This window comes from Xenopus tropicalis, chromosome 6 (genome assembly GCF_000004195.4).
Source record: "Xenopus tropicalis strain Nigerian chromosome 6, UCB_Xtro_10.0, whole genome shotgun sequence".
NCBI lineage: Eukaryota > Metazoa > Chordata > Amphibia > Anura > Pipidae > Xenopus > Xenopus tropicalis.
The window spans coordinates 70,426,437-70,454,016 of NC_030682.2; the positions used below are offsets into that span (position 1 = coordinate 70,426,437).

General features: G+C 38.7%; 1 protein-coding gene across 12 annotated transcripts in view; it reads right to left on the reverse strand.

Annotated features, from left to right (window-relative positions):
• Window positions 1-27,580, reverse strand: part of ctnnd2 (catenin delta 2) — a 494,372-nt gene that overhangs the window by 217,290 nt on the left and 249,502 nt on the right. For all 12 annotated transcript variants that reach the window (XM_031903685.1, XM_031903679.1, XM_031903678.1 and 9 more), the window contains 2 exons: window positions 27,156-27,272; window positions 22,397-22,569 (listed from right to left, as the gene is read on the reverse strand). In XM_031903685.1, coding sequence (XP_031759545.1) covers window positions 22,397-22,569; window positions 27,156-27,272 — 290 coding nt within the window. The remainder of the gene's footprint in view (window positions 1-22,396; window positions 22,570-27,155; window positions 27,273-27,580) is intronic.

Here is a 27,580-nt window from a genome sequence, read left to right on the forward strand (position 1 = left end):
TTGTGCAACTTTTTCAACTTTACGTTTAAATATACCTTATGTAATAAATACTAGTGTAGTTGTAAAAAGTATGTAGTAAATATTTTTGTATTAGATCACACTGTTCTAATTGTTTAATGAGGTATGCATACCAAGTATGTAATGCATACTTAAGATCATGACTGAAGCAAAACAATAAAAAATGACTGGCTCATGTCAAATAAGTTATGTTTCGCAAATCTTTAAGAAGTTTCACAAATTTTTTGGCGAAGCGAAATGGTTTCGCTCATCACTAAAAGTGTACTATTATTTTTAGCCCATTAATAAGTCACTGTAACTAATAGACCATTTTTTCTGGGAGCAACGCAAAATTTCTTATCTCGCCTTTTCCCTCTGGTTTTAATTTTTCTTTTGAAAAATTAAAACCAGGCCGATCTGCTCTCCCCATACACGGGCCGATTAGCTGCCGAATCGGTCCAAGGGACCGATATCGGCAGCTATAGTCGGCCCGTGTATGGCCACCTTTAGTTCCCATATGGACCAGATATGTAGATATTCTAGATTCAAAGTGTCTGTTGTTGTTGACTCTCTAAATAATCTCAGCAATGGTTGGTGTGGCTGTTGTTTTCCATTTGAAGGCTATTGTTAGGGCTCTGGTACACGGGGAGATTAGTCGCCCGCGGCAAAACTCCCTGCTCGCGGGCGACTAATCTCCCCGAGTTGCCTTCCCTCTGCCATCCCACCGGCGAACATGTAAGTCGCCGGCGGGATGGCAGACGCGGCGGCGCGATTTCGGGAAATCGCCGAAAAAGACTCGCATTTTTTAGACATCCCATTTTTTAAGAGGGTCCTTTTTAAACAAATTATTCTTCTTATTTAATTTACTGTTTCTAATAAGACATAAACTTTTGCTTATTGACAACAAAGCTAACATAAATCCATGTTGGTGGCAAAATAATTTAATTAGACCATTTTAATGTTTAAATGTTTTATGTAGTTGGTAGTATGGTGCTTCAAATTACAGAGACATTATCCAGAATGCACTGGTACCAAGCATTCCAGATAATAGTTCCCATACCTGCACTATCCTGTCTGTTTGTAATACCTCAGAATTTACGGTGTTCAATCTGAAAACAGGATCTGTTGTGCCTCTTTAAGAAATCAAATTACCGCAATAAAGCAGCGCTGAGAGTTGTATATAAGGCTGAAAGGAGTGTCAGCTGTGTTATAAAAAATTAATATTTGCTGAAAAGAAGAGCTGATTAATATAGTCTTACATATTGTGTTTTTTATTATTTCATCACCATCCCCACAAATATATTTTTGGGACACAGATGAGGTTAAGGCTTTATTGTAGTGATTTTATTATCAGTTTCTACTTAAAACATCTCAGAGGCATATACCAACCCAACATGTTTAACATAGTGGGAGTGATTGGTTCATTAGTACCAGGTACAATAATAAAAAATAGTTATTAAAGCAGCAAAAATTCAAGATTTCAACCAGTTCAAGCAACAGAACACAGAGAAGCTAACTTTTTAATATCCACTTTATCCACTTTTATAAGGAATATCATTCTATTACAAAAAATATATCAATGAACTACCAATAATCCAAACCTTTTATCTACTTATGCAGAAAAGGCTTAAACATTTCACCTCAACAGAGAATCTATTGAATGTAGGATATGTGCTTGTTTACAGTAATCAATTTCTAATTTTGTTGCACACATACGCATGCACACACTAATACACGAAAAAAGGCTGAACTGCTCAAAGCCTAGCCATGCAAAAAAAAATCTATATCAGTATTTCCATTCTTTAGAAAGAAATTGTTGAAACATGTGACTTCAGCTTTTACTGAGTAAGTCTCATGTGGAAGATAAATTGCAAAGAAATATTGATGGGCAATCCAATAACTGCAGCTGTATTAAATGAATTATGAGAAAATGTATGGTGATCATAAATATTGATTACTGTAAATGCTACTTAAATTGACAGGCCTATCTCCTGCCTAAGGGAACTGAATATTATCAAAGAATAAAACTTCATATAATGTTTGCATATTTTACTGTCCCATTTTACACTATGGACCAATAATTCATACAGTAGGTTCTTAGCAGCGCTGGGTTTCTGAGCAAGGCAACCATAACTTCTTAATATTAACATCTGTTGCCCTGCAATTTTAAGGGGATCTAACACAATAGCACCCTTATGAGCCTACTTATAAAAGTGTAAAAGATATTATGCAATCTATGCTGATTATGTTTATATGTATTGTAGTACCTCTCCAGAATCAATTTTCAGTAAAGTATGTTCTTTTTCTCCTCTGTCATGCACTAAGTAGGAAATCAAAAACAAAGGGTATTTCTTTGAGATTTTATACGAGAATTTATATGTATTTTGCCTAGGTTGCGAAAAATGTTGCAGCCTGCCTCTCTCTCTTTTGAGTGTATTCTCCAGTCTGTCCATACAAAGTTGAGTTTAGTTTAGGGAGGTGCATTTGCAAATCACTAACAATGGAAATTCCTCAAGCTAAAGAAGGGAGGGACACCGGAGGCTGCTTAAACAATTTACTACAGAACATTCAGCGAAGGACTGCTTGAAGAATTTTCCTCCAAAATCTCACCTCTTGGGAATGCAACACATCCAGCCTACAGTAAAGGTAGATGCAGAAGACCACCTTGCCGCTTTGCAAACTGCTTCTGGCAGAGCCCGGCTTCTGCTTTTGAGGATGTAGCCATTGCTCTGGTGGAATGTGCCTTAAGATCCCTTGGGATCTCCTTGCCAACCAAATGCTATGCCAAGATGATACAGGAGACAACCCATCGACTGACCCTTACTTTAGATGGGACACAACTCTTCCTCGGGCCTCTTGGAATCACAAACAAACTTGTCAGTCTTGCGCCATGAGCTAGTCCGTTCTAAATAATGACATATTGCTCGAACCAAATCTAAAGTGTGTCAAAGTCTCTCCTGCTTGGGGTCTGAACAAAATGATGGTAAAACCACCTCCAACTCAGAATGGAATTAAGATTTCACTTTTGGAATACTGGCCTCATCACCACCTTGTCCTCAAATACCACAGTATGTGGTTCTTTGTCTTAGAATGAACATAGTTCCCCGACTCGACAGGCTGACGTAATGGCCACCAAAAATAATACCTTCAATGTTGCGTGCCAGTCTTTCTCCAGTGGTTCAAATGGAGCCGACATTAGTGATGAGTGAAATTTTTCACCAGGCACAGATTTGCAGCGAATTTCAGCGTTTCAGCATTGGCTGATTTTTTCTGTATCAAGAGAACTGAAACTGAACCACTAGGTTCGAATCAGGATTTTGTGGATGACAATTTCTCTCCAGAGCAAATTTTGCAAAACAATTCCACACTTTATAGTACTGAGCACAGGTGGAGGTCTTCCTTGATTTTAAAAGCAAGGATAAAAGTTCTTCTTGAAAACCTCCCCTCAACAAACTCTGCCTTTCAACTTCCAAGCTATCACAGATGACATACATCCTTGAAATAAATTGGGCCCTGTGACAACAGATTTTGCCAAGGAGGAAGCTTAGCTGTGTCTCCACTGCCAACTGCCGGAGCAGTGGATATCAAGGATGTCTTGGCCACTGGAGAATTACACTATAACTAGAGCCTTTTCCCTGTCTATCTTTCTCAATATTCTCCATATCATGTGAAAGGGAGGAAATACATAGGCAAATGTCTCGCTCCAGTCTTGAAGCAAAGCCTCTACCCCACTGAAGATCGGCAAGGATTTCTCGAGAAGAACATCTGACACTTGTGGTTCCAAATTGTCACCATCAGATCTATTTCTAAGGGTTCCGAACCTCTGAATGATCAGATAGAACACTGCAGGATTTAGACTCCATTTCTTTGGGTCTAATGTATTGTGACTGAGAAAGTTAGCTTGGAGGTTCTGCACTCCTGGCACATGCAAGGTGGCCAAGCCAGCCAAATTCTGCTGTGCCCAAACAATTATTGGGGACACCTCTTTCATAAGGTTTGGACTTTTGGTCCCTCCTTGCCTTTGGATGTAGGCTATGGCTGTAGCATTGTCTGACCTGATTTTTACCCATCTTTGGGATATCTTCTGGGAAAAAGCCAGAAATGCCTGCCTTATTTCCCTTAAAAGAGTAAAAACTAAGTAAGCTTTATCAGAAAGGTCTATGTAAATACAGCCATAAGCACTTACAGAAACACTGCACTGACTTCTCTGTAAAAAGAATAGTTGTGTCTCTTTTCCTCTGCCACAGACATGCAGCTTTCAGCTTCCTGCTCTCTCCTGCTCCCCCTCCCTCAAGACTGCTAAGAGCTCACTCCCCCTCCCTTAGGAATGTGGATCTGAGCCAATAAGCAGGAAGCTGACTCATAGTCTTACTAACTGAGCATGTTCACTTGGTCCCGGCGTCTGTGCAGGAGCAAGGCATTATGGGAACTTTCTTTACACAGCTCAGTGTTTTTTCTTCCTGTTTGGCTTCAGATCTTCTGAACAGGAGAAATATGGGGAGACTTAAGGGCACTATTGAGACAACTGAAGGTATGCCTGCAGCTTGAGATTAACTCTTTACTAGCCTTTCCTTCTCCTTTAACTCCAGGATATTGGAAGAAACAGTGAGACAGTCCCGCTGACCTTGAGTGTCCAGGACTGCCACCCAACATGATTCTGAGGCATCTGTTGTGATGATTAGCCACTCTGTTCTGCAAGGGCAAGTCCCAGTGAAAGATTCTCCGGAACAAGCCACACGTTTAAACTCTGTTTTACTTCTTCTGGCAAACAGATGAAAATTCAACCTCGGGGGATTGAGAACCCTGACCGAACCAGAAAGATATAAAGTCAGATATAAAGCTTCAGAGATCTGCGTTCGATCTGTTAACATTTGAGGTAATATCATTCTCCAAATTATCTAGTCAGACCTTCATAGCCCTGGATGTCAATAATAAGGTGACTGCAGGTCTTCAGGATGCTCCAGCTGCCACAGACAATTTTTTTTAAGTTCAATTCCAATCGTTTCTCCATAAATTCCTCAGTGTTGTCCACAGGAAGAGTAGTCTTCTTTGCTAACCACACTACTGCAGCATCAACTTTTGAAGGACTATCCCACACTTTAGAAATGCCTCCTCCACTAGATATCTCTTTGCAAACTTCCCCTGTATCAACACTTTTTTCACTGTCACCTTCCATTCTGAGGTGATAACCTGAAAGGTGGCTACTTTTTTCTTCAGGGAAGGGAGCCTCTTCCGCCAAGGTTAGTGCTTTCCTTACAGCTTTGACTAGGATGTCTATAGCCGCAGAATGCAATGCAGTCTCATCCTCCAAAAAGACTTCACCATTTTCAGATATAATGACTGACCTTCTCTAGGGTCATACAACTCCTCATCTGACACCTCTGACAAAGAGTCAAATAGATTCTATACTTCTCTTCCACTTCCTTGCAGCCAGAGAAGAAGAAGCTTCTTGCACTCCTTGAACCACTGCTTGTATTATAAGGGAAAGTGTATCAATTTGTGTCACTCCAGCTTTGTGAAATTCCCCTACTGGTTGCTGTATGTTGGCAGACCTTCTAGCTTGAGCATTCTCTTTCTGAGATTCGCTGTTGACAGGGAGGCTAAAAATAAAAATATCAGCATTCACCTCATGCCCAGGTACTTCCCCAGAAAAAATCCTGGAGCAATGCTTACCAGGGACCCTTAGGCTGAGACTCCTTCCCAGAGCTAGGCTGTTCCATCACATTAGTTCCAAAAGAAAAGGAAATCCATAAATAAGATGCCTTCCCAAGCATAAGAACATGGGGCAATGGCAAAACAGGATTACATCAGGCTTACAGCAAGTTGTTGTAGTCCAGTCAGACACTCACTCTCTAGTGATCAGACTGATTTGCTGCAAAAATCTATTAAAATAGACGCTTATCCTGATGTCATCTGTGTGCTCTGCATCCAGCAATGCAAAGGACATGAGTATGTAGCCTACATGTCACATCCAGGAAATGGAATGCATGTGAGTCTGCAGCTTCCGCCCTACCCGCCAAACCACGTGGCACAAGTCTCCCCGCTGGCTCCATGGCAAACAGTTCACTGCTGCTTGCAGCTTCCCCCAGTTGCAAACCACACAGGTGCATATCCCGGTACCTCGTCACAGCTGAGTGGGACAACAGACCGTCATGGCGGTCTGACCCACAAGATTCAGGGAGAACGCTGCTACCCACACTCAAGAGTAGCACCTAGCAAGACGTAATGAGCATATAGCACCAGTGACCTGGACAGGAAAAATGATTAAGGGGCTGGGGGGTGGAGGTTTATATGTCCACCATCACAGACACAGAGGCACAGGCCCTGGAGACAGGAACAGCCAATGCAACATATGAGTAAGAGCCATACCTGACTCCATTAAACAACCTGATCTCACGGCATATCTCCAAAACTTATTCTCAACTCTAGTCCCTGAGATCCCACCAGAAGCATGGCGCCTAGACAGGGCTCATAGAGCCCCACAGCCAACCTCAAACTACCAAAGGACGTCATTAAAAAAGTCCACTACTTTGAAAGATAAAGTAATAGCAGCCACCAGAACACGTCATACAATTGAACATCAGGAAGCTACGCTATGGCTTTATAATGATATATCTTCTATGACACTAGCTAAGAGACAGGCTCTATGCCCACATACTCAACTGCTCAGAGACAACAAGATCCCCTTTCATTAGGGATAGCCCTTTAAACTTGTTATCAACAGAAATGGCAGACAATATACACTGACCGACAGCTACCAGAGCAACAGCCTTTTAGCGACACTGGGCATAACAGAGAAGCTGCCTTCAACATCTCCCTCATCTTCTCCTAAACAGAACAGAATGCAACCCTTCTGGGAAAAAGCAAAACCTAAAGCAAACAAACCTGTCAGGACTGGCCTCTTGTGAGTGACCAGCAGGAAGGAGCCTATATGCAGAGTAACCCCCAGAAACACCCTTAAATGGCTGGATGGAATGTGAAGGCCAAGTGGGGTGAAGCAAAGGCATTTAATAGAAACCAAATAGAACAAAAATAAGTGTCAATATACAGGCCTGTGATGAGGCAGAATAAACAGAGTCTGTAAACAGGCAAGTAGGTCAGGTCTGGCAGAATACTGTCAAGGTCCAAAAGGCAGGCTAAGGTCAGTGGCAGGCAGCAGGCAAACGAGGTCAAGTAAAAAGGCCGTAGGTCAAACCAGGGGGATCCACAAAAGACAGTGTACCAGGTAGGGAGAGGAGAACAGATGCAAGGAACCAGGCAGGGCACAGGCAGGGAACACAGGAATCACGGATCACTGAATCATAAGATGTCCAGAATCAGGATAGCGGCTAGATCAGGCTCAGCAAGAATGATGATCGAGCACTGGGAGTTGCCAGCAGCAGGTTTATAAAGGCCGCTAATTACATGACTAGCAAAACATGCAATTAACAAGATGGGTGGAGTCAAGAGGGAAGCAGGTAGCATTGCTAAACGCACATCAGGCAATTGACCCCACACAGCTCAAAGAGCATACTCCCATGATCTCTCTATAGACTCTCTGAAATAATTTTTCTTAACTAGCTAGCAGAACCAGACAAAGCACAGGATCGCTTTGACACCACTTATTAACCAGGAGGGTTAGAGAAAATTAATAATTACAGGGCTAAAGAAGCAACATATAGATATAGCACTCCTTCAAGAAACACACCATGCATCTAAAGTAACCTGGAGGCTCCATGACAGAAACTTTCCTTATTACTTTTATACCTTATATAGTAAAACCCCAGCTTTCCAACTTCGACACATGTGGGTGGACCCAAATGGTCATTATATTATTTAAGAAGGTACACTGGAAGGGGTACAGATATTAATTGCCAACCCTTTATGTCCCAAACGTAAGGCAAGTTAATTTCTTACAAAAAGTACTCAATAAGATAACTTTTTATTAAATCTAAAGAATTATGCTAGGAGGAGACTCTAATATGTCTCTTTTCCCCTAGTAAAGAGGCAACCTTTCACTTGCAAAACTTTTTAGAAATTTTTTTTTTACTAGAAACACAGATTATCAAGAACTCAGGAACAGCACTTTGCATCACAAGGTCAGGAACAACACAGCATACAGATTCGTGAACAAGATTAAAAAAATAATCTAACCAGGACCAAACAGGGGAGGGACCTTTTAAAGGGAACAAAATGAATAATTGCCAACACCTGGCAAAAGGGAAAATAAGGCTACAAGGAACTCCCAGAAGTAATAATGGCACAACAACCTCAGTCGCCTGTGGCTGAGCGGTACCTGGACAGCCCCTGAACAGGCCATACAGGATTCAAGTCCTGATAGTTCCTTACAATATCCCAGTGTCTTACTTTGGGCTGAAGGAATAAGATGGATATGGGATCCCTGCCCAAACCAATACAATTCAACCTTAGATTATGGGCCTCGAAAGACAACCCATTAAAATAAAATCAAATGGGATCCCTATTGACTCCTTACTTGCACAACCCAAAGTTTAGTTTGTCAACAACTATTTGATGCTAAAATACATACGTTTATGGATAAGGTAGACTTAATAAGACGGTACCAGCTTCAAGGCCTGAAAGACTATGGGGCCGATTCACTAAAGGTAGTTAACGCTTATCGCATAGTTTTTTGCATTAAAAAGCGTGCGATAATTAAGTACCGATTCATTGGTCACTCATACCACATGCGTAAAAAAGCGCATTATCGCAAAGAGTTATTTCCATTGCATTGCATTGCATTTCCATCACATATGAAGCGTTAAACATGTGAAATATTGCCATAATCTGTGCTAATATTAACACCTACTTGGGGTAGGCGGTACTCAAAAAACTTTGCGGTTCGTGAGCGCTTGGCAAGACAAGATGGAGTTTGCAGTAGATTTTGTGTATGTGATTGCCCTAGAGTGATGCATCCTAGAGTTTTCAGGGAAATGGTAATTTTCATAACTCTAGTTTTCAGAAAGTAATGGTTACGTGCGTAATAGCATGTGCTAATATTGCGTGCAGCAAAATATATATCGCACGCGGCGGAAAATAACGCTTGAAAATTGGTCATTGCCAGATAAATAATGACAAGAACATCGCTTCTTAATTCAGACAAGTGTCCTTTTAGTGAATTGATCATTAACTCTCAAAAAATAAGAAGTGATAATATTTTTAACTCATGCTATAAATAGCACTCGTTTTTTCGACCTTTAGTGAATCAGCCCCTATATGTATTATCAGTTGCGACATTATGTTGGCTTTCTGTGCCCAAGGTTGAAAAAACAAGACCTGACATATTTTGAACATTTTTGTGTACAATTAATAGCACAAAAGGGCATGATTTCTACATTGTACAGCTTCCTTACCTACCAATGAATAGAGGATTTGCCACACCCTTAAATGATCAATTGGGATGCAGAGTTGGGTACCCACATAACATTGGAACAATGGGAGACAATCTGGATGGTACTTTCTACAACTTCCATATGCACTACCCTAAAGGAAAATTTGTCTCTTTCTCTTTCCAGGAGCATCATCTGCATGCTGGTGCTGCAATCACAACCCAGATGCGATGTATCATATATTTTGGTCATGCCTGGTAATATCATCACTATGGGACAAAACCACTGAATATCCATTCAAAAATTCCTTGCCTCTTCTAAATAGAGATCCACTGACACATTTACTGAAATTATCAATACAGGGAGTAGGCAAACAAACCCAAAAAGTATTACAAAGTGTATTATTAGGAACACACTGCCAGATCACAGCTTACTGGAAAAGCCCTACAGCACTCTCCATACCTGAACAGAACAAAATGCAACATATTCAACGTATGGACTACTTAACAGATTTGCTTTATGACACCTCATTGCCCTTTCTAGAGGACTGGTTCCTATGGGACTCCTATTATGGACAACTATATAATCATCTTGAAACAGAACCAGCCAGCAACCTGGGTACAGGGAGACAAACAAATATGTTCATAGACATCTGGTATTTAAAAAGATTGCACTATGTAGAAATGCAGAACCCTTGTCAGTAAACTGTTTATACAAATTAATAGAGATATAAAACATGCTTACCATTTTTTCTACTCATGGTTGTCTATGTGAATGGCCTTTTTATGGTTGACTAATAATCCATATTTCTTTAGAAATGGATATTGTACCTCTACAATGATTCTGTTATATCTTAATTTGTGTTTTGAATATGAATACATATATAGTTAAGGTGCCCAAATACTGTACATCTTGTATAATATGAATCTATAGAATTCACAGTTATTTACAGTTATTAACCTTTTCCTGCAAAAAACAAATTCCTGACAGGAAAATTTTATTTAAATTAATTTACATACTCATTAGAGCAAATTAAACTGTTAGCTTATCAGAATGTGTGTTGACATTTTGAGAATTTAAACTCAGTTCTGTTCTATGAGGGGTATTATACGCTACTGAATTGCAAAGCTACAAAAACTAATGCAATGTTGGTTAAAGGGGGGCTTAGCAATTTGGAAAAAAATGTTCAAACAGAGAAAAGAGCTTGTTAAAACTGAAAGGATTGTATTTTTACTTTTTTCACTAAGTCCCATCACAAATTGGGCCCTTCCATATTCACTATGCTACATAAACTTTTACACATTTTGTGCATTTACTAATATAAATCTTTGGCACATAGCTGCTGCTTATTATTGGTCTACTCCTGAACACAACATGCCTGCAAAATATACATTCACCAAATGGGATGGGCAACACCAGCACATAATGCAAATATTTATGCAAGCCTTTTGCAAGATCTTAACAAAGAACTCCATATGAAAAACCTAGACATGCAAAAAATCTAAAATCGCAAGACCCACGCATAAAAAAATTCTCAGTAATCAATAATAATCAATTAACAAAATCAGAAACTGCAATGTTGCATTATAAGCAAGCAGTGCAATAAGTGCACATAGGTGTAAAAATTATAAACATAGACCTCCCGGTCTTAGCTCACTCTTTCAGGTCCAGTTTTTTTTCAGGGTCGAAGTCTGACCCTGATACCCTGGTTAGCGAGTACAACTACATACTGGCCAACACCATTGACTCATTTGAACCCCTTCAGCCTAAGCGTACTCGGGCTTAATACCCATGGCTCTGGCTGAATTTACAAACAAAATTCTTACACTCCCACACAAGGTCTGTGGAAAGTATGTGGAGGAAATCCCATTCGCAAGTGAACTTTATCCATTATAAATTCATATTGCCATGCCTCAAATCTGCCTTGTCAAAGGCTAAACAGGAGTACTGCAAAACCCTTATAAACAATAATAAATCTAATCCATGATGCCTGTTCTCTATATTCAATACCCTTCTACATCCTTCTGCAATCTGGTTTCTGGCCTGTGCACTCTACTGAGACTGTACTGTGCAGAGTTGGCCAAAGCCAAAGGTCAGTACTCTATACTAATCCTTACAGTCGACCACTCCCTCCTGATGCAAATTCTGTATTAATTATTCATAAGGATCATTCCTGGATCTCTTCTTACCTTTCTAACCGATCCTTCACTGTCTCTTTTGCTAACAAAACCTCATCTCCAATTCCTTTTAATGTAGGGGTATCGCAAGGCTCTGTACTTGGGCTATTGTTATTCTCCCTCTACACACTTACTTTGGGAAATCTCATATACTCATTTGGTTTTAAATGTGATCAGTATGCTGATGATATCCAAATATACTTTTCGAACCCCTTCATTAACAGTTGAAACTGAGACTAAAATGTCTAACTGCCTCCTAGAAATCTTAAATTGGATGAACCAACGCCACTTCAAACTGAAATTAACAAAAACTCAACTGATACACCTAAGCCTTGTCAACATTTTTAACTTGGCACATTGTTCTTCTCTGACCTTCTCTGACCATATTAACACCATTGTCAAAACGTGTCACTTTTTCTTACACAATATTGCCAAAATCCGTCCTTTTCTTTCAAATGTAATAGCTAGGCTGCTTGTGCATGCTCTCATTGTATCCCGACTAGACCACTGTAACCTGCTACTAACTGGCCTCCCCAACTCCCCTACAGTCTGTTTTAAATGCAGCTGTCAGAATTCTCCTCTTCTTATCAAAGAGAGCTCAGGCCCTTTCACTGCTAAAGTCCTTATCATGGCTTCCCATTAAACAAAGAATAACTTAAAAACTCCTTCTCTTAACCTTCAAAGCCCTCCATTCCTCTGTGCCTTACTTCATCTCTTCTCTTATGCCTTTTCTTGAGTGGAAGACTTCTCTGCTTCTTACAGAGCAACCGGTTTGTTGCACCAAGAGGGATCCAACGAGCAGTTACAAGAAAAAGGTTAGCCTGCTTGCAACAGCTTTAGAAGGACAATGTCATCAGTCCACTTTGTATCATCGCCTATACCCAGGTGAAGCCACTCCATGCATATTTGGACTTCCAAAAATACATAAGTGAGGAGCCCCTCTGAGGCCAATTGTGAGCAGCATTACCTCTGTGACTTATAACATCACTAAATATGTGGCAATCATCTTAGCTCCCTTAGTTGGAAACACAGTACACAACATTCAGAACTCCATGGACTTTGTCAAAAAAGTGCATGAGGTAAAGCTGGAGACCAATGAGACAATGGTGTCCCCTGATGTTACATTTCTATTTACATGCATAGCCGCCACCAAGGCAATGGAAACAGTGAAAAAACGGATGAAACGAGACACCACCACCACTCGGATTGGACACCTTCAAGGGAACAACACCAAGGGGCCGATTCATTAAAACACGAGTTTGAATCCCGAATCGGAAAAATTCAGATTGGAAACGATTATTTCTGAAGATCGCAACTTTTTTATCGCCGTTGCAACTTTTTTGTATCTTGCACTAATTTTTCGCTGCCGTCATTACTTTTTTGTATTGAACGATCGTAAACGGCAGGAAAACCTTTCCGACTTTGATCCTTCTGTGCATGATTTTGGAAGCCTCCCATAGGACTCAATGGCAGCTCCAACCTGGCCCAAGGAATGTCACGATACCGAAGCTTGAATGAATCCTAAACTTTCGTACTCGGCGCAACAATACAAATTTGTCGCAATGTCAACGAAAAATTTGCGCAAGATACAAAAAAGTTGCAACGGCGACAAAATTTTGCAAAAATAACGATCATTTTGAAAAAAACGCATTCGGACGCATTTGGAGCGTTTGTGGATTGATAAATCTCCCCCCAAGTCATTGGTTCAGATATGTGGATGAAACCTGGGTCAAAATTAAAGTACGTGACGTTCCAGAAACATCATGTTCACAAGGGAAGATCTAAAAGATAGCAAACTGGCATTTTTGGACTGTGCAATAGTGATTAAATAAGGGACAACCTGGATATTGACGTATACAGGAAACCCACTCACACTGATAAATATTTGCTGTTTGATTCCCACCACTCTCTAGAACATACTAATGCAGAGGCTAAAGAGAAGGAATACAAACATTTGAAAGGTGCTCTGAAACTTGAGGGTGCCCAGTCTGGGCTTATATCAAAACAAATTCAACACACACATAACAGGTAAAGCAACATAGTCATCCCATATGATGCTGGAACAGCAGAAAAACTTAGGAGAATCTTCAACAAACATCAAATTCCTGTGTTTTTCAAACCCAGCAACACCCAGAAATGGAAGTTGGTGCACCCTAAAGACCCAACACTTAAGCACATGAAAAGTAATATGGTCAGGGTGTGTGGCCGCATGGTTGAGGACTGAGATGTGTTCTGGCTGAGCTCCGTGTCGTTGACCTGATAAAGGTGCTTTTCTGGCATACACCAAAAGATGGGGAAACATAACAAGCACGGTATACTCACCAACTCTTCCAATCATAAAGATACAGCCTCCTCTAGCAGGATTAAGCAGTTCTCCCCGAGATCGCAAGAGATTTCTGATGCGCAAGGGGAAGACAAAATAGTGGATGAGTCAGAGGAGAGCCCAGATCTGCATGCTGCTTCAGACACCGCTTCAGAGGTTAGCAGCAATATAGAAGGGATCTACAACATACTATCCCAACTGCCCAGCAAAGCAGACTTGCATACCCTGGGCAACGATATAAAACAAACTACAAAGTATTTACACTGAATCTGCAGCATTAAGACAAGAAATTGCAACCGTGCGCGATACATTAGAGGAACTTGAGGAGCGCATAACCTCTCAGAGATGCCTCTGTACATGACAAATCCCTACAAAAACACAACTTAGCCATCTTAGACTTAAGAAGGCATACTGAGGATCTAGAGAACCGCAGCCACGATGTAATATTCATATAAGGGGTATCCCTGTAGCGGTTCCTAATGAAGATCTACGTGATTTTGCAGTTAAATTGTTTACTGAAATCCTGCAGGCCCTTGAGACCCCAGCTTTAGACATTGAAAGGGTGTATGACGAGATTTGAAATTAAAGATCAGATCCTTCAAAAAACTCGCAATACAAATGAGTTACACTTTGAAAACAACACTTTAAGTCTATATCAAGACTTAGCCGCTTCTACCATTACCCAACTCCTCTTACTCAAGCCCCTTACTGTGGCAGCATTTCTTCTAAATGGGGATTCCCTTTTGCATTACTTGCACACATAGAAGGAAAAACTTATGCCTTACGCTATCCCATGAAAACAGCCCAATTTTGCCAACAATAGTAAATGCCAATACCGGATTTAACAGATTGGAGTCACTATATACTAGGCACACCCGATGGTGCTGCTCCAGCTCACATTCCGGAGATCCCAACTACCCCTACATCAAGGAGAGATCTCACCCCATCTAGGCAATGGAGGAAGAGGCTAAATACTCAATCACCTGCCAGTCTACCAAATACCCCTCTTAACAAGAGACAATCATAAAGCCCTGTTGGACTTACATGGTGCAGGTTTTTGACAGCTTTGCTGTACTGAAGTTTAAGAAACTCGTAGAAACACGTGATAGTTCTTTATTATAAGTTATGTTATATATGACTATCCTTTTATGTTCCTAATAACATGCAAATCTGGGTAAAGGGAGCATCCCTACATTCCTAAAAGAATAGGAATCCTCCTCCTCCATATCTTCCCCCCCCCCCTTTTTTTTTTTGAGATATGCCAATAACTACATAGGCTTTGAAAATAATAATAACTGAACTTAGGCTCCCCCCTCTTTTTTTTTTTTTTCTCTTTCTCTGTTCATGGGGAGGATCAGCACGACATTCAAGGCTTATATTAAGAATGTAAATAATCCATGTTGGTACAATACTGTATGCCTGTTGTTTAAAAATACTTAAGACAACCTTGATTTTTTTATTTTTATTCTGTTTCTTTTCTAACCACCTATGACATCTCCCGGACCAATGACTTTTGTGTATGCAATCAGGATGGTGTTTCCCTCCCTTCTTTTTAGAAGTTAATATGTTATCCTATCATTGTGACTAGGTCGACGACACAGAGACATCGCCGGATACGTTATTCTCCAAAGTATCTTCCATCCACCAAAGGAGGCAACTCCACATACCACACTAGGACGTTCTTTAAGTTGGACCCCATGGTCCCCTTAGTGGCTTATATACAGGTATTGGATCCCTTATCCGGAAACCCGTTATCCAGAAAGCTCCAAATTACGGAAAGCCCATCTCCCATAGACTCCATTTCCAAATAATTCAGAATTTTAAAACTGATTTCCTTTTTCTCTGTAGTTACATAGTTACATAGTTACATAGTTACATAGGGTTGAAAAAAGACCAGAGTCCATCAAGTTCAACCCATCCAAGTAAACCCAGCACACACAACCCACACCTACCAATCTATACACTCACATACATAAACTATATATACAACCACTAATACTAACTGTAGATATTAGTATCACAATAGCCTTGGATATTCTGGAACTCATCCAGGCCCCTCTTGTAGGCATTAACAGAATCTGCCATTACCACATCTCTAGGAAGGGCATTCCACAACCTCACTGCCCTCACCGTGAAAAACCACCTACGCTGCTTCAAATGGAAGCTCCGTTCCTCTAATCTAAAGGGGTGACCTCTGGTGCGTTGATTGTTTTTATGGGAAAAAAGAACATCCCCCATCTGCCTATAATCCCCTCTAATGTACTTGTACAGAGTAATCATGTCCCCTCGCAAGCGCCTCTTTTCCAGAGAAAAAAACCCCAACCTCGACAGTCTAACCTCATAGTTTAAATCTTCCATCCCCTTAACCAGTTTAGTTGTACGTCTCTGCACTCTCTCCAGCTCATTAATATCCTTCTTAAGGACTGGAGCCCAAAACTGCACTGCATACTCAAGGTGAGGCCTTACCAGGGACCTATAAAGAGGCAAAATTATGTTTTCATCCCTTGAGTCAATGCCCTTTTTTATACAAGACAGCACTTTATTTGCTTTAGTAGCCACAGAATGACACTGCCTGGAATTAGACAACTTGTTATCAACAAAAACCCCTAGATCCTTCTCCATTAAGGATACCCCCAACACACTACCATTCAGTAGATAGTTCGCGTTTATATTATTTCTACCAAAATGCATAACTTTGCACTTATCAACATTGAACCTCATTTTCCAGTTTGCTGCCCAGTTTTCCAATTTTGTCAAATCGCTCTGCAAAGCGGCAGCATCCTGCATGGAACTTATAGTTTTGCATAATTTTGTGTCATCAGCAAAAATAGAAACAGTACTTTCTATGCCCACCTCCAGGTCATTAATAAACAAGTTAAAAAGCAAAGGACTGGTCCAATTAGAAAATGTTCAATTTACCACCACTCTTTGTAATCTATCCTTCAGCCAGTTCTCTATCCAATTACAAATATTATGTTCTAGGCCAATATTCCTTAATTTGATCATAACCTTCTGTGAGGTACTGTAGTAGTAGTAGTAATAAAACAGTACCATGTAATTGATCCCAACTTAGATATAATTAATCCTTATTGGATGCAAAACAATCCTATTGGGTTTAATTAATGTTTTATAGATTTTTTAGTAGATTTAAGGTATGGATATCCAAATTACGGAAAGACCCCTTATCCGGAATACCCTTGGTCCCAAGCATTCTGGATAACGGGTCCTATACCTGTATCACCTTTTCTATACCCCTTGGTTTCTTATCTCTTCTCCCCTTTCTCTACTTTGTTATCACCTTTCCTCCCACCCTCCAGGCAAGGACTAAATTGCTCACCCTTGGAACGTATAATAGAGGTAAACAACTATTTAATACTCTAAAGGTTTGCTCAATCAACGTGAATGGACTAAATTCCCCCTGGAAGAGGAAGGCTTTGCTATAAGAACTAAAAGCTAAAAAAGTCCATGTCACACTGATTCAGGAAACACATTATAAAATGTATATCTTTATTTATAAAGCGCTACTTATGTACGCAGCGCTGTACAGTATAATACATTAATACAAACAGGGGTTTATTAAGATAATAGATAAATACAAAGTATTACAATAAAGACAAATAAATAAAATATACAGTTGCGATGAGAGTCAAAAACACAAGAGGATGGAGGTCCCTGCCCCGTAGAGTTTACAATCAATCATATTCCAAAATGGTTTGACAAACAATACTTTATCATGATTCATAGCACCCCGCAGTCAACAAAAGTCAGAGGTACAGCTATTATTCTAGCTACCAGTTTGCCCCTATCGATAGAAGCCACCAAAATTGATCCAAACGGCAACTATGTGTTTATCAAAGGAAAATTACATTCCACCACATTTACTGTTGCCTCAATCTATTTACCCAACAATGAGCAGAATAAAATTATGGAAAAGATTCAGGAAGCTTTACTGCTATTTGCTGAAGGGACCCTGATAGTTGTGGGTGATCTGAATACCCCTTTACAACCTAAATTGGATTTTTCTCTGGATACATGGAGAACTATGCATCCACAGGAAAAAGATTACACACATCACTCCTAAATTTTTTTTTTATAACATAAACAGAGGGGATCTACCTTGGGCTGTCAGCATCACAGGGGGTCTTTGTGGTGGTGTGGGGATATGTTTAATAAAGTACCTATTATTTAGTGCAAAAGATACCCTTGGTACATATATCAGGGTGTATATATATATATATATATATATATATATATATGCCTGCTTCCCTCTAGATGTGTTGAGAGTTCTATTTCTACATAATAGAATCTTACGTGGCATTCTGATCCAAGAAGGGGCTAAACTTAAGAGAAGCAAAGGAGAAAATAAAATTAGCCTGCTAACCAATATACAACACTTAAGACAGGACATCAAATATCTCAAGACCCCAAATTTTGGCATGACTAACAAAAGCTTGGCAGGAGTTAAAACCTTTAATACAAACACAAACAGATAGAGCAAATTTCATAATGAAAAAGAGGTTCTACGATCATGGTAATAAATGTAGCAAACTATTAGCAAGAGCACTAAAAATTAAAGAAAACAAAAATCACATTTTCACATAATGAAATTACCAAATGGACAGCTTCTCCTAAGGGCATTCAAAAGGTACTGATTTCTATAAACAACTATACCAGATTGACAAGGACACCCCCACCTCACCAAGCACCGCTCAAAAGACACCCAATATATAGAATACTTTGAACACTTCACACATGAGGCGAGGGGATCAAGAGTGGATCCAAACCTTAGAACAAAATATCTCTATCGCTGAACTTAAACAAGCGTTAAAAAATGCCCCTTCTAGTAAATGCCCTGGCCCAGACGGCTTTTAGTTTTGTCAAAAGCCTGAACTGACATTATCACAGCACTTACTAAAGCTTTCAACAAAATAAAACATGCACACTCCTGGTTCCCAATTTCATTGGAAGCCCATATTAGCCTTATCATTAAAAAAAGAAAAGACCCAGCCTCTCCCACCAGCTATAGGCCTATATCACTGATTACTAAAGATATCAAGCTTTTGCCCAATATTCTCTCCATACGGTTGAAACCGGGCCTATCTAAAATAATGCACACAGACCAAGCGGGGTTTCTCCCAAGGAGAGAAACGAGAGATAACTTCCACAAATTACTAAATGTTATCATATCAGCTGAACGAGCCGGTACCCCACTCTTTCTATTATCAACAGACGCCAGAAAGGCATTTGTTAGAGTGCGCTGGGATTTCATATTCCAGTGTCTTAGGCTTATAGGATTGGGCGCCAATATCCTAAAATGGATAAATAAAACAATTCTCTTTCAGAGCATATTTCTCTAAAGAAAGCTCTCCCCACTTCTCTTTGTTTTGACCCCTGAGCCACTCCTCTCCCATATCCGTCAAAACCCCAATATCAATGGACTATAAATAATACACAACATAAAACATGTGCTTATGCGGATGATCTACTTTTCACACTAACCCAGCCTTTGATCCCCCTACCAAACTTACTACAAGAAATAAGCACATATAGCCAGCTTAGTGATTTCAAGATAAACTATGATAAATCAAGCACACTCAATATTCTCGCTGCTTCCATGGAAGCACTTCTGACAGAACGGTTCCTATTTCACTGGACTAAAGACAAATTAACCTACTTAGGCATCTCTTTGACTGCAAGGTACAAAGACTGGGTTCATAATAATTATGGTTCTATTATTCATGAGATTAGACATTTAGGATTTAAATATGTGGATCAATAAAACGTTATCCTGGTTTGGCAGAATAAATACTCTTAAAATAAACGTTCTCCCGAGACTACTGTATATATTTCAGTCTCTTCCAATGAAACCTCCTCCAGAATTTTTTCCCACATTAAACAAACTAATTATTACATTAGACTGGACCTATTATGACCACTTTAAAGCCTGGATAGCTATTGAGCAATCATATGCAGTTTAACTATTAAAGCTCCTTCCATGGCTACACCCCGGAAAGCGAACAGCCCTCCTGGACAGTCATCCGTTAATAAGTTACACCCTAAATATGTGGGATTCTTTGAAGTATCGAGCAAATATGATGTCACTTAAATCACTACTTACTCCTCTGATACATAACCCAGACTTTCCCCCAGGTCTCCAAAGAGGTTATTTCGTTAACTGGTGACATGGCACAGTTTCTCAAATTTTTCAGATATGCCCAAGAGGGACTCTTCCCAACTGGGAACAATTGAAGAAAACGTTCTCACTCACTACATCTGATTATTTTAATTATCAACAACTTGGAAGTTTAATTTCAACGATTCTCAAAGGTATTACAGGGGACCAAGTCTACACTAACTTTGAGAATTTTTGGCGACAAATGCAGACCCCTCTATGCAATATTTCCTCATTATACCAACTCCTAACTGCTAAAAACTGCTATTCCACTAACAAGCCTACCCCACTTTGAAAAATGGTGGAAAACCCTAGGCAAAACTTTCTCAGAGCAAGAGTTAGAGGAAATAACCTCTAAATCATTCATAGGCCAGAGAAGCTGTAGAATTTTAGAGAACTTCTACAAAATTGTCACCAACTGGTACAATACCTCGATCAAGCAAAGAAAAATGTTTCCGGATATGTCAGAAAAATGCTGGCGATGTGAACAATCCCCTGGATCAATGCTACACATATTCTGGGAATGTACAGAGATACAAAAATTTTGGAATGAGATCATAGACATATGTAATAACAGATTACAAATGAAACAGGAAAAAGATGCGCCGTCAATCCTTCTTCATCGTAATAACCACTCCATTGCCTATTATAAAAAATACTTGACTCAGTTTGCTCTAAATGCCGCTAAAATCATAATTCCTTTGCAAATGGAATTACTACCTACACTAACCGAATAGATCTCAGAAATGGAGGATATCTGAAAATTTGAGAAATTGCATGCAGAATCCTATGATGCAAGGAGAAAACACTGGGCTATTTGGCACCCTTGGTCTGCATTCATCGATAATTCAACATGAACAGGACTGATCAAACTGCTCAAATTTAAACAACATGAAATGCCAAACCAGGTTGTTAGCTATGCTATACCTATGGATACTTTAGGTATGTATAAGAGCATAAAATTGTGTTATAATGGTCTAATATTTACTGCTGTACATGGGGGGCATTAATTATTGTTTACTTATCTTTTCAGATTGAATTATATAGATACAGGTCTTTACAATGGAATACTTATTTCTGCCTGGAACTTCCCTCTCCCCCCTCCCCAGAAAAATTCTCCAACTCTCCACTAAATGGTAGCAACTGACTGTGGACAGTAGACAGCACACAGACATTTGGACCTTTTTGTTTCTTCTTTCTTCCTCTATGGTTTGATTACAATATGCTGATGAAGATGTATAATCTATCTTTGACATTAACACAAAAAACAAGTAATATGGTCTTTCTTGTCCAGTGTAGTAAAGACTACTCAGACTTATACATTGGGGAAACCATTTTGTAAGAGAATGACCCGACATAGGAGGGCAAACTCCTCAGTATAGGAGTAAATCTCAAGGAAAAGGGACACTCCTTTGTGGATAGTATCATGCTTACTTTGGTCCCAGGAGGCAGATGATTTAAAAGAGGTGTGAAAGAGGCCATTTATGCCAGACTGGAAAACCCATCCTTGAACAGAGGAGGGGACCAGCGACACCACATGTCAGAAACTTACAATTCACTCTTTGACATCCTTAGCTCAGTGGATTCAAAACAATTCACACTTTCAGTCATATACTTTGAAAGATAAACACCTGCCTCAATGAGAATTATGGTGCCATTGTAACTGGATCATACTTTCTCACTCGTGTGAGTTTCAGCCAACACTTAACTGAATAAGTTCAATGGAACAATTGTGATTAGATGTCTGTGAGTTTTCAAGAAAACTCAGAAAAGCGATCTAGATGAATGAGAATCCTTATAGACATTCAGTTATTATCACAGGAATAAACAATGAACGGTCAAAATCTGGAGTTCAAGTACATTATGTGGTTCTGGATCTAGTGGGTACATCTCACATCTCACATTTCCAAGCAGGGGGAATTAAATGAAAAACATTTGTTACCTCAGAAGAAAGATTTGATTAGGATAATATATTTCCATTTTCTAATATCAAAGGTATAGTTTTGATACAGATGGCTGTGTGTGTATTTAAGTGTTAGCAACCTGAAAAATTAGTACCATATATGCTTTTCTATTCATTCTATAGGATAACATAGCAAAACATATATTAAGCATAATGACTGCAATGTAATGGAACATCTAAAACATTTTTTTTTCACATAACATCTTAATGTTTTGTAATATGCACTCAAAGAAAATACTGCATTTCTTTTTATTTCGTTTTTGAAAAGAAGACTTTTACACTGGAAGCTTCACAAAAATGACAGCATCAGCAGAATCAATGACAGCTAAGTGTGATGGAATAAAATGTAAAGATGTCTGGTCTGGCAGAACAGTAAAGCTATGCAGCTGCCTGCAGCTCTAACAGGCAAACATGAAAATACAGTACTTGTCCACTTACTTGGCTGTAGCTCTGAATGGCAGATCTGGCTTGATTACTGCGGCTTGGGAACTGCAATGCTGATGATTCCCCCAAGGCAAGGGTCTGGTTGCTATGGTAACTTGATGAATACTGGAAAGACCCTTCAGGTTTAGAATTGAGCTGAAGTGCACTCTGGGATAGGAGGCTGGGCCCTGTGTTAAATAAAGTAATTTGGAACAGTCAGTGTTGGCATCAGTGAAGCAGAAAAAACATCAAGTAGAGGATTTATCAAGAGAAGCCAGGCACTGCTAAATAAGTTAACCTCTGAGCACCTACTGGTTTCATTTGAATTTCAGTTATGTAAGTATATTTAGCATTATTTAATCATTTAATACAACAGCAACAAAAGACAGACCTAATCTGCAGCAGTATTTATTGCAGTGGCCTTAATGTAAATTGCTCATTAAATAGCTTGTATCATCTAAGCCAAGTAGTGCAGCATATTTAACACTGGATCCCTCTTTTCCACGAAAAGTACAGTATGAATCTGAAATTTAGTGGAACACCAACATTATTGTGCAGTTTAATCGTACACGGTGAGACATATTTATTGACATATTTAAATTAGCAAATTAAAATTTAACTAGTTACAGCTGCTTGGTAATTCCAGGTATTGTGTGAATATCAGTTGAGAAATGTTTTCTTTTCCAGTGACCTGTACAAAGTCTGGGGCCCTCAACTGTATAATTATACCAATATGCACTATACTTCTTATATGGTGTTTAAAGTATTTGAACTTAAATAACAATTGATGGAGTAATTTAGATCACATGCCAATTTAAGGGACATGTTTAAGGGCAGAGGCTGCGTTCTTAATTACCACAATCTTTTTTCAATTCATTCAATGCCTGACGTTCTCTCTTACTCAAGTTACCCATATGACCTTCCAATTTAGTATACAATTCCCAAAAGTCTGTTTCTACTCTCCTTTGAAACTATTTAATTAGGGGAACTCTAAATTGGATAGGGTAAAAGAGAACATTTGAGTCAGGTAAAGAATCCCCAAGGAATGGAGAAGACTAAAAGAACAAGACATTTTGCACAGTGTAATAGGAGTGACACTATTTCTCAGGTTCAGGGAATTGAGAAAGTAAGATTAGGAGTGAGATAAAGGGATTTGTTGGGTCTCTTGGCTAGATGGGAAGTGTTTTGGATTTTTTATCTACATTTGTATTGTAGGGCCTTAATTATGGGTTTGATGTTACATGTTTTACAAGGTTTTCACAAATGTTTACATATTATTTATTATGCTATTTATTAGACTATTTATTGGAATATTGTTTCATGTAACTTTATGATACCATTAGGAGAAGAGCAATACATATATGTGCAAGTATAATGTGTTGTATAAGCTATGAAAAGTTTTGAGAACTTTTATAATTTTCTTATTGTAGCTATTTTGTAGAGCTTAATTTATAATGACTACGATAGTTTTGATTTAAAGGAGAAGGAAAGTCATTTTGGCATTTTACTGCCAATAGATTAGCCACAACAGAGCAAGCTAGAATGCTATATTTATTCTGCAGAAAGCTTTACCATATCTGAGTAAACAGCCCTTGAAGATCCCTCCATTTGTTTAAGATAGCAGCTGCCATTTTAGCTTGCTCTCAGTAGCTTCCGTGCTGTAGCTCTAACCGCTGGTAGCTCTAACCGCTGGTAGCTCTGATTACACATTCTGATGGGAGGGGGAGTGAATTCTTATGAATTTTTATGGGAGGGGGAGCAGGAGAAATCCAGAAATCCTGTGTTTCTTTTGATAGAGGACTCAGTGTAGCTTTTATGTGAGTGCTTATGGCTGTATTTACATAGACCTTTCTGATTGCTTAGTTTTTACCGTTCCTTCTCCTTAAATGAAAAATTGGACGCTTTTGGTGTAAACTGTATTATGATTTTTACTAATACAACCTTATACAATATGGAACCCTGTAAATATATTTGTGTAACATTATGCATTAAATTGAGGGGAGTGGTGCCTCTCTTTGATTGGTTTTATGTAAAAATGGGTGGGGATACAGTGAGGTTTAAAGAGTATTTTGTATTCATGGGGTTATATAAGGGGTTATATAAGTACCAGAAGGGTACTAAATGTGTAAGGTGGAAGAGTATTTTGTATTCATGGGGTTATATAAGGGGTTATATAAGTAGCAGAAGGGTACTAAATGTGTAAGGTGGAACACCATGGGGTCTGTATGTTTGTTTCCTTTTTAATATGTATATTTGAATAAACTTGTTGAGTTTCAGATACATAAACGTTATATAGCTTTATATAAACTTTGGTTGTAGATATGCCCTTTAATCTGGGGGCAGTATCCTATTAAAGGAGACATTTTATATAAAGTTCATATTCAGTTATAATATTCATACTCCCTCAGAATGTGAAATGATGCAGAAAGAAAGATGTTTTGAAAGCATTTTACCTCCTAAAACTGTCATTATATGAGAGCTACATACACAACCTCTCCAGTTAGAAGCCAGAGCCAAATGAAACATGGGAGTGTTGCTTCAGTCTCCCACAGGAAGTGGTCACAGCACTGACTGACAGGCTTTACTCAGCAGTAGCAGGGAAAACCCCTCCTTCTCCTTCTGTGTCTCTCTGACCAAGCAATTATTGACATATTTGAACCCAAAGGTATTAAATAAAAGCACTTCCTTCTATTTTACATTAGTTTACATTGTTTAGTGCATTGTAAAAAGTTATGGTATATGTCCCCTTTAACTCTGGACCTTTTTGACTGGCCTTTAATGACATCTATTATGAACAAATGAGATTTTGATCTTTACTTAGACATGAACATCCTAAAAATAGTATAAACCTCATAACTAATGGCAATTTTTCACAGATTTTGACTCCATTTCCAACTGAGTATTTTAGTGGAGTAATTTACAGTAGGCACAGAAATAACTAGCTTGTGTCTACTTGTATTGTAAATTACAGGCACCCCTCATTTTTCCAGCTTACTGGCCATCTATGCTGAAATTTTTACAGTTGGTATCTTCCTGCATCACAAGAGCTATATAGCTGTGAAAACAGTTTCATGTGTTTTTCACATTGCGACAGTGTTATAACATTTACATTTTTACAGGACCAATAAAGATCTGTTGAACAGAGTCATTGTTTCTGCCAGATGAGTCTTATTATTTATCATAAACTTCACTGTGAGTTGACTATGATCCTCTATGTGAGAAACAAAAGGAAGAATTGGCATGGAGGTTTATGAATAAGTAATAGAAGGAACCAAATCCTTTCTATTAACTTGCAGCACTAATTAGCTGTATATGAGCTGTTTTAAATCTAGCAGTTTAATAACTAGCCTTTGAAACTAATTTCAGTAAGATCTTCACATCTTATGTAAATTAGGAGAGGATTTTTCATAATACAAAATGCTTCTTGCCGTGCATACTTTTATAGTACAGGTATGGGACCCATTATCCAGAATGCTTGGGACCTGGGGTTTTCCAGATAAGGGATCTATCCGTAATTTGGATTTCTTGCCTTAAGTCTACTAAAAAAATCATTTAAACATTCAATAAACCCAATAGGATTGTTTTGCTACCAATAAGGATTCATTATATCTTAGTAGGGATCAAGTACAAGGGACCGGTTTTATTATTACAAAGAAAAATGAAATTTTTAGAAATCTGAATTATTTGATTAAAATGGAGTCTATGGGAGATGGCCTTTCCATAATTCCAATCTTTCTGGATAATGGGTTTTCGGATAAGTGTTCCGATACTTGTACCATTAAAAGTTCTTTCACTTGCAATGCCTTCCTTTGTAAAATCACATTCTTCTAAAAAACAGCATTATTGACTGAATTTGTTTTGCTAGAGCCATTTTGTAGAATCATTGGCCTGGTTCAACTAGTTATATAGTTGTGAAGTTGCTGGGTGCTTAACAAAACTGATTTGTTACAGAATCCTCCATGCCCTGGTTCTGCCAGATTTTTCTCCTGAAAAAGGGGTGAGAAACCTTTAAAGGTTATTAAAGAGACAATCTACCATGTTTTAAAACACATTAACCATAGTTTAATTTGCATAAAGATTGCTTTATTTAGCTGCTTGTTTGTATCTGCCACAATTGTCCTGATAAGAACACATTAAGCAAAAAAAAAAATTGTAGTCAGTTAATAGTTCCTTTTTTAATTCAAGAAATCCATACAAACATTGTGCTATTTTAAGACCTGAGCTGAGAGAAGAGAGAGCTGTTCAGACTCCAGGCCCCCGGGAATGAAGGATTGTTTCTGGGAGATTAAGTCTGATACCAAAGTACATGTGTACACAAAAGAAGACAAGAAATCCTGTGTTTCTTTTGATAGAGGACTCAGTGCAGCTTTTCTGTGTGAGTGTTTATGGTTGTATTTACATAGACCTTTCTGATAAAGCTTACTTAGTTTTTACCTTTACTTTTCCTTTAATGCATGAAATTTACAGGTGGACCCTCACAGAAATAGTGGGCGTAAGGGGTCACCAGAGCTAAAAGAACTATAAGTCTCACAAGCATTAAGAAGAAATTTTGGACACTGGTTGTTCTTAAACAGGAAAACAGATTTACTAAAGGGAGAACAAGAACAAAGATATATCAAGAAAAGGAAAGATACTTCACTTAATGCACTTTCATAGCCATAGAATAAATAATGCAAGTGATCGACAGTTTGTAGCCATACACATACAGTGTGTAGCTAACTGCACATCTGTCGTCTTTTGCATTAAAAAAAATGAAAGAAAGTCAAACACTTACTTTCACTAGATGAATAGTCCTGAGGGTCAAGAATCCCTGACTCCTGTAACGACCTAATACACGAGTCCACCAATTCTAAGCCAGTTGTTAGTTCATCCTCTATGTCCTTCTGGCCATCTGCAAATCAAAAATGAGAACAATACCCATAAACCTTCAGAACTGTATGCTTTACAGGTTTCTATTTCTTTGGTCAGACATTGCTTGAAACCAAGGGACTTGTATCTACTAACCACTTCATATTTTTCCTGTATCTGCAGTATTACAAAACTATGATCATTCAAGAAACTATACAGTTCAAATATTTTGTTATGATATGGCCAATCCCTAGAGGAAGTTAAAAACTGAAACTGGTTAGATTAATAAAACATTAACCTAACCAAAAATGCATATTTAGAATAATACTACTGAATAGTGAAACAAAAATG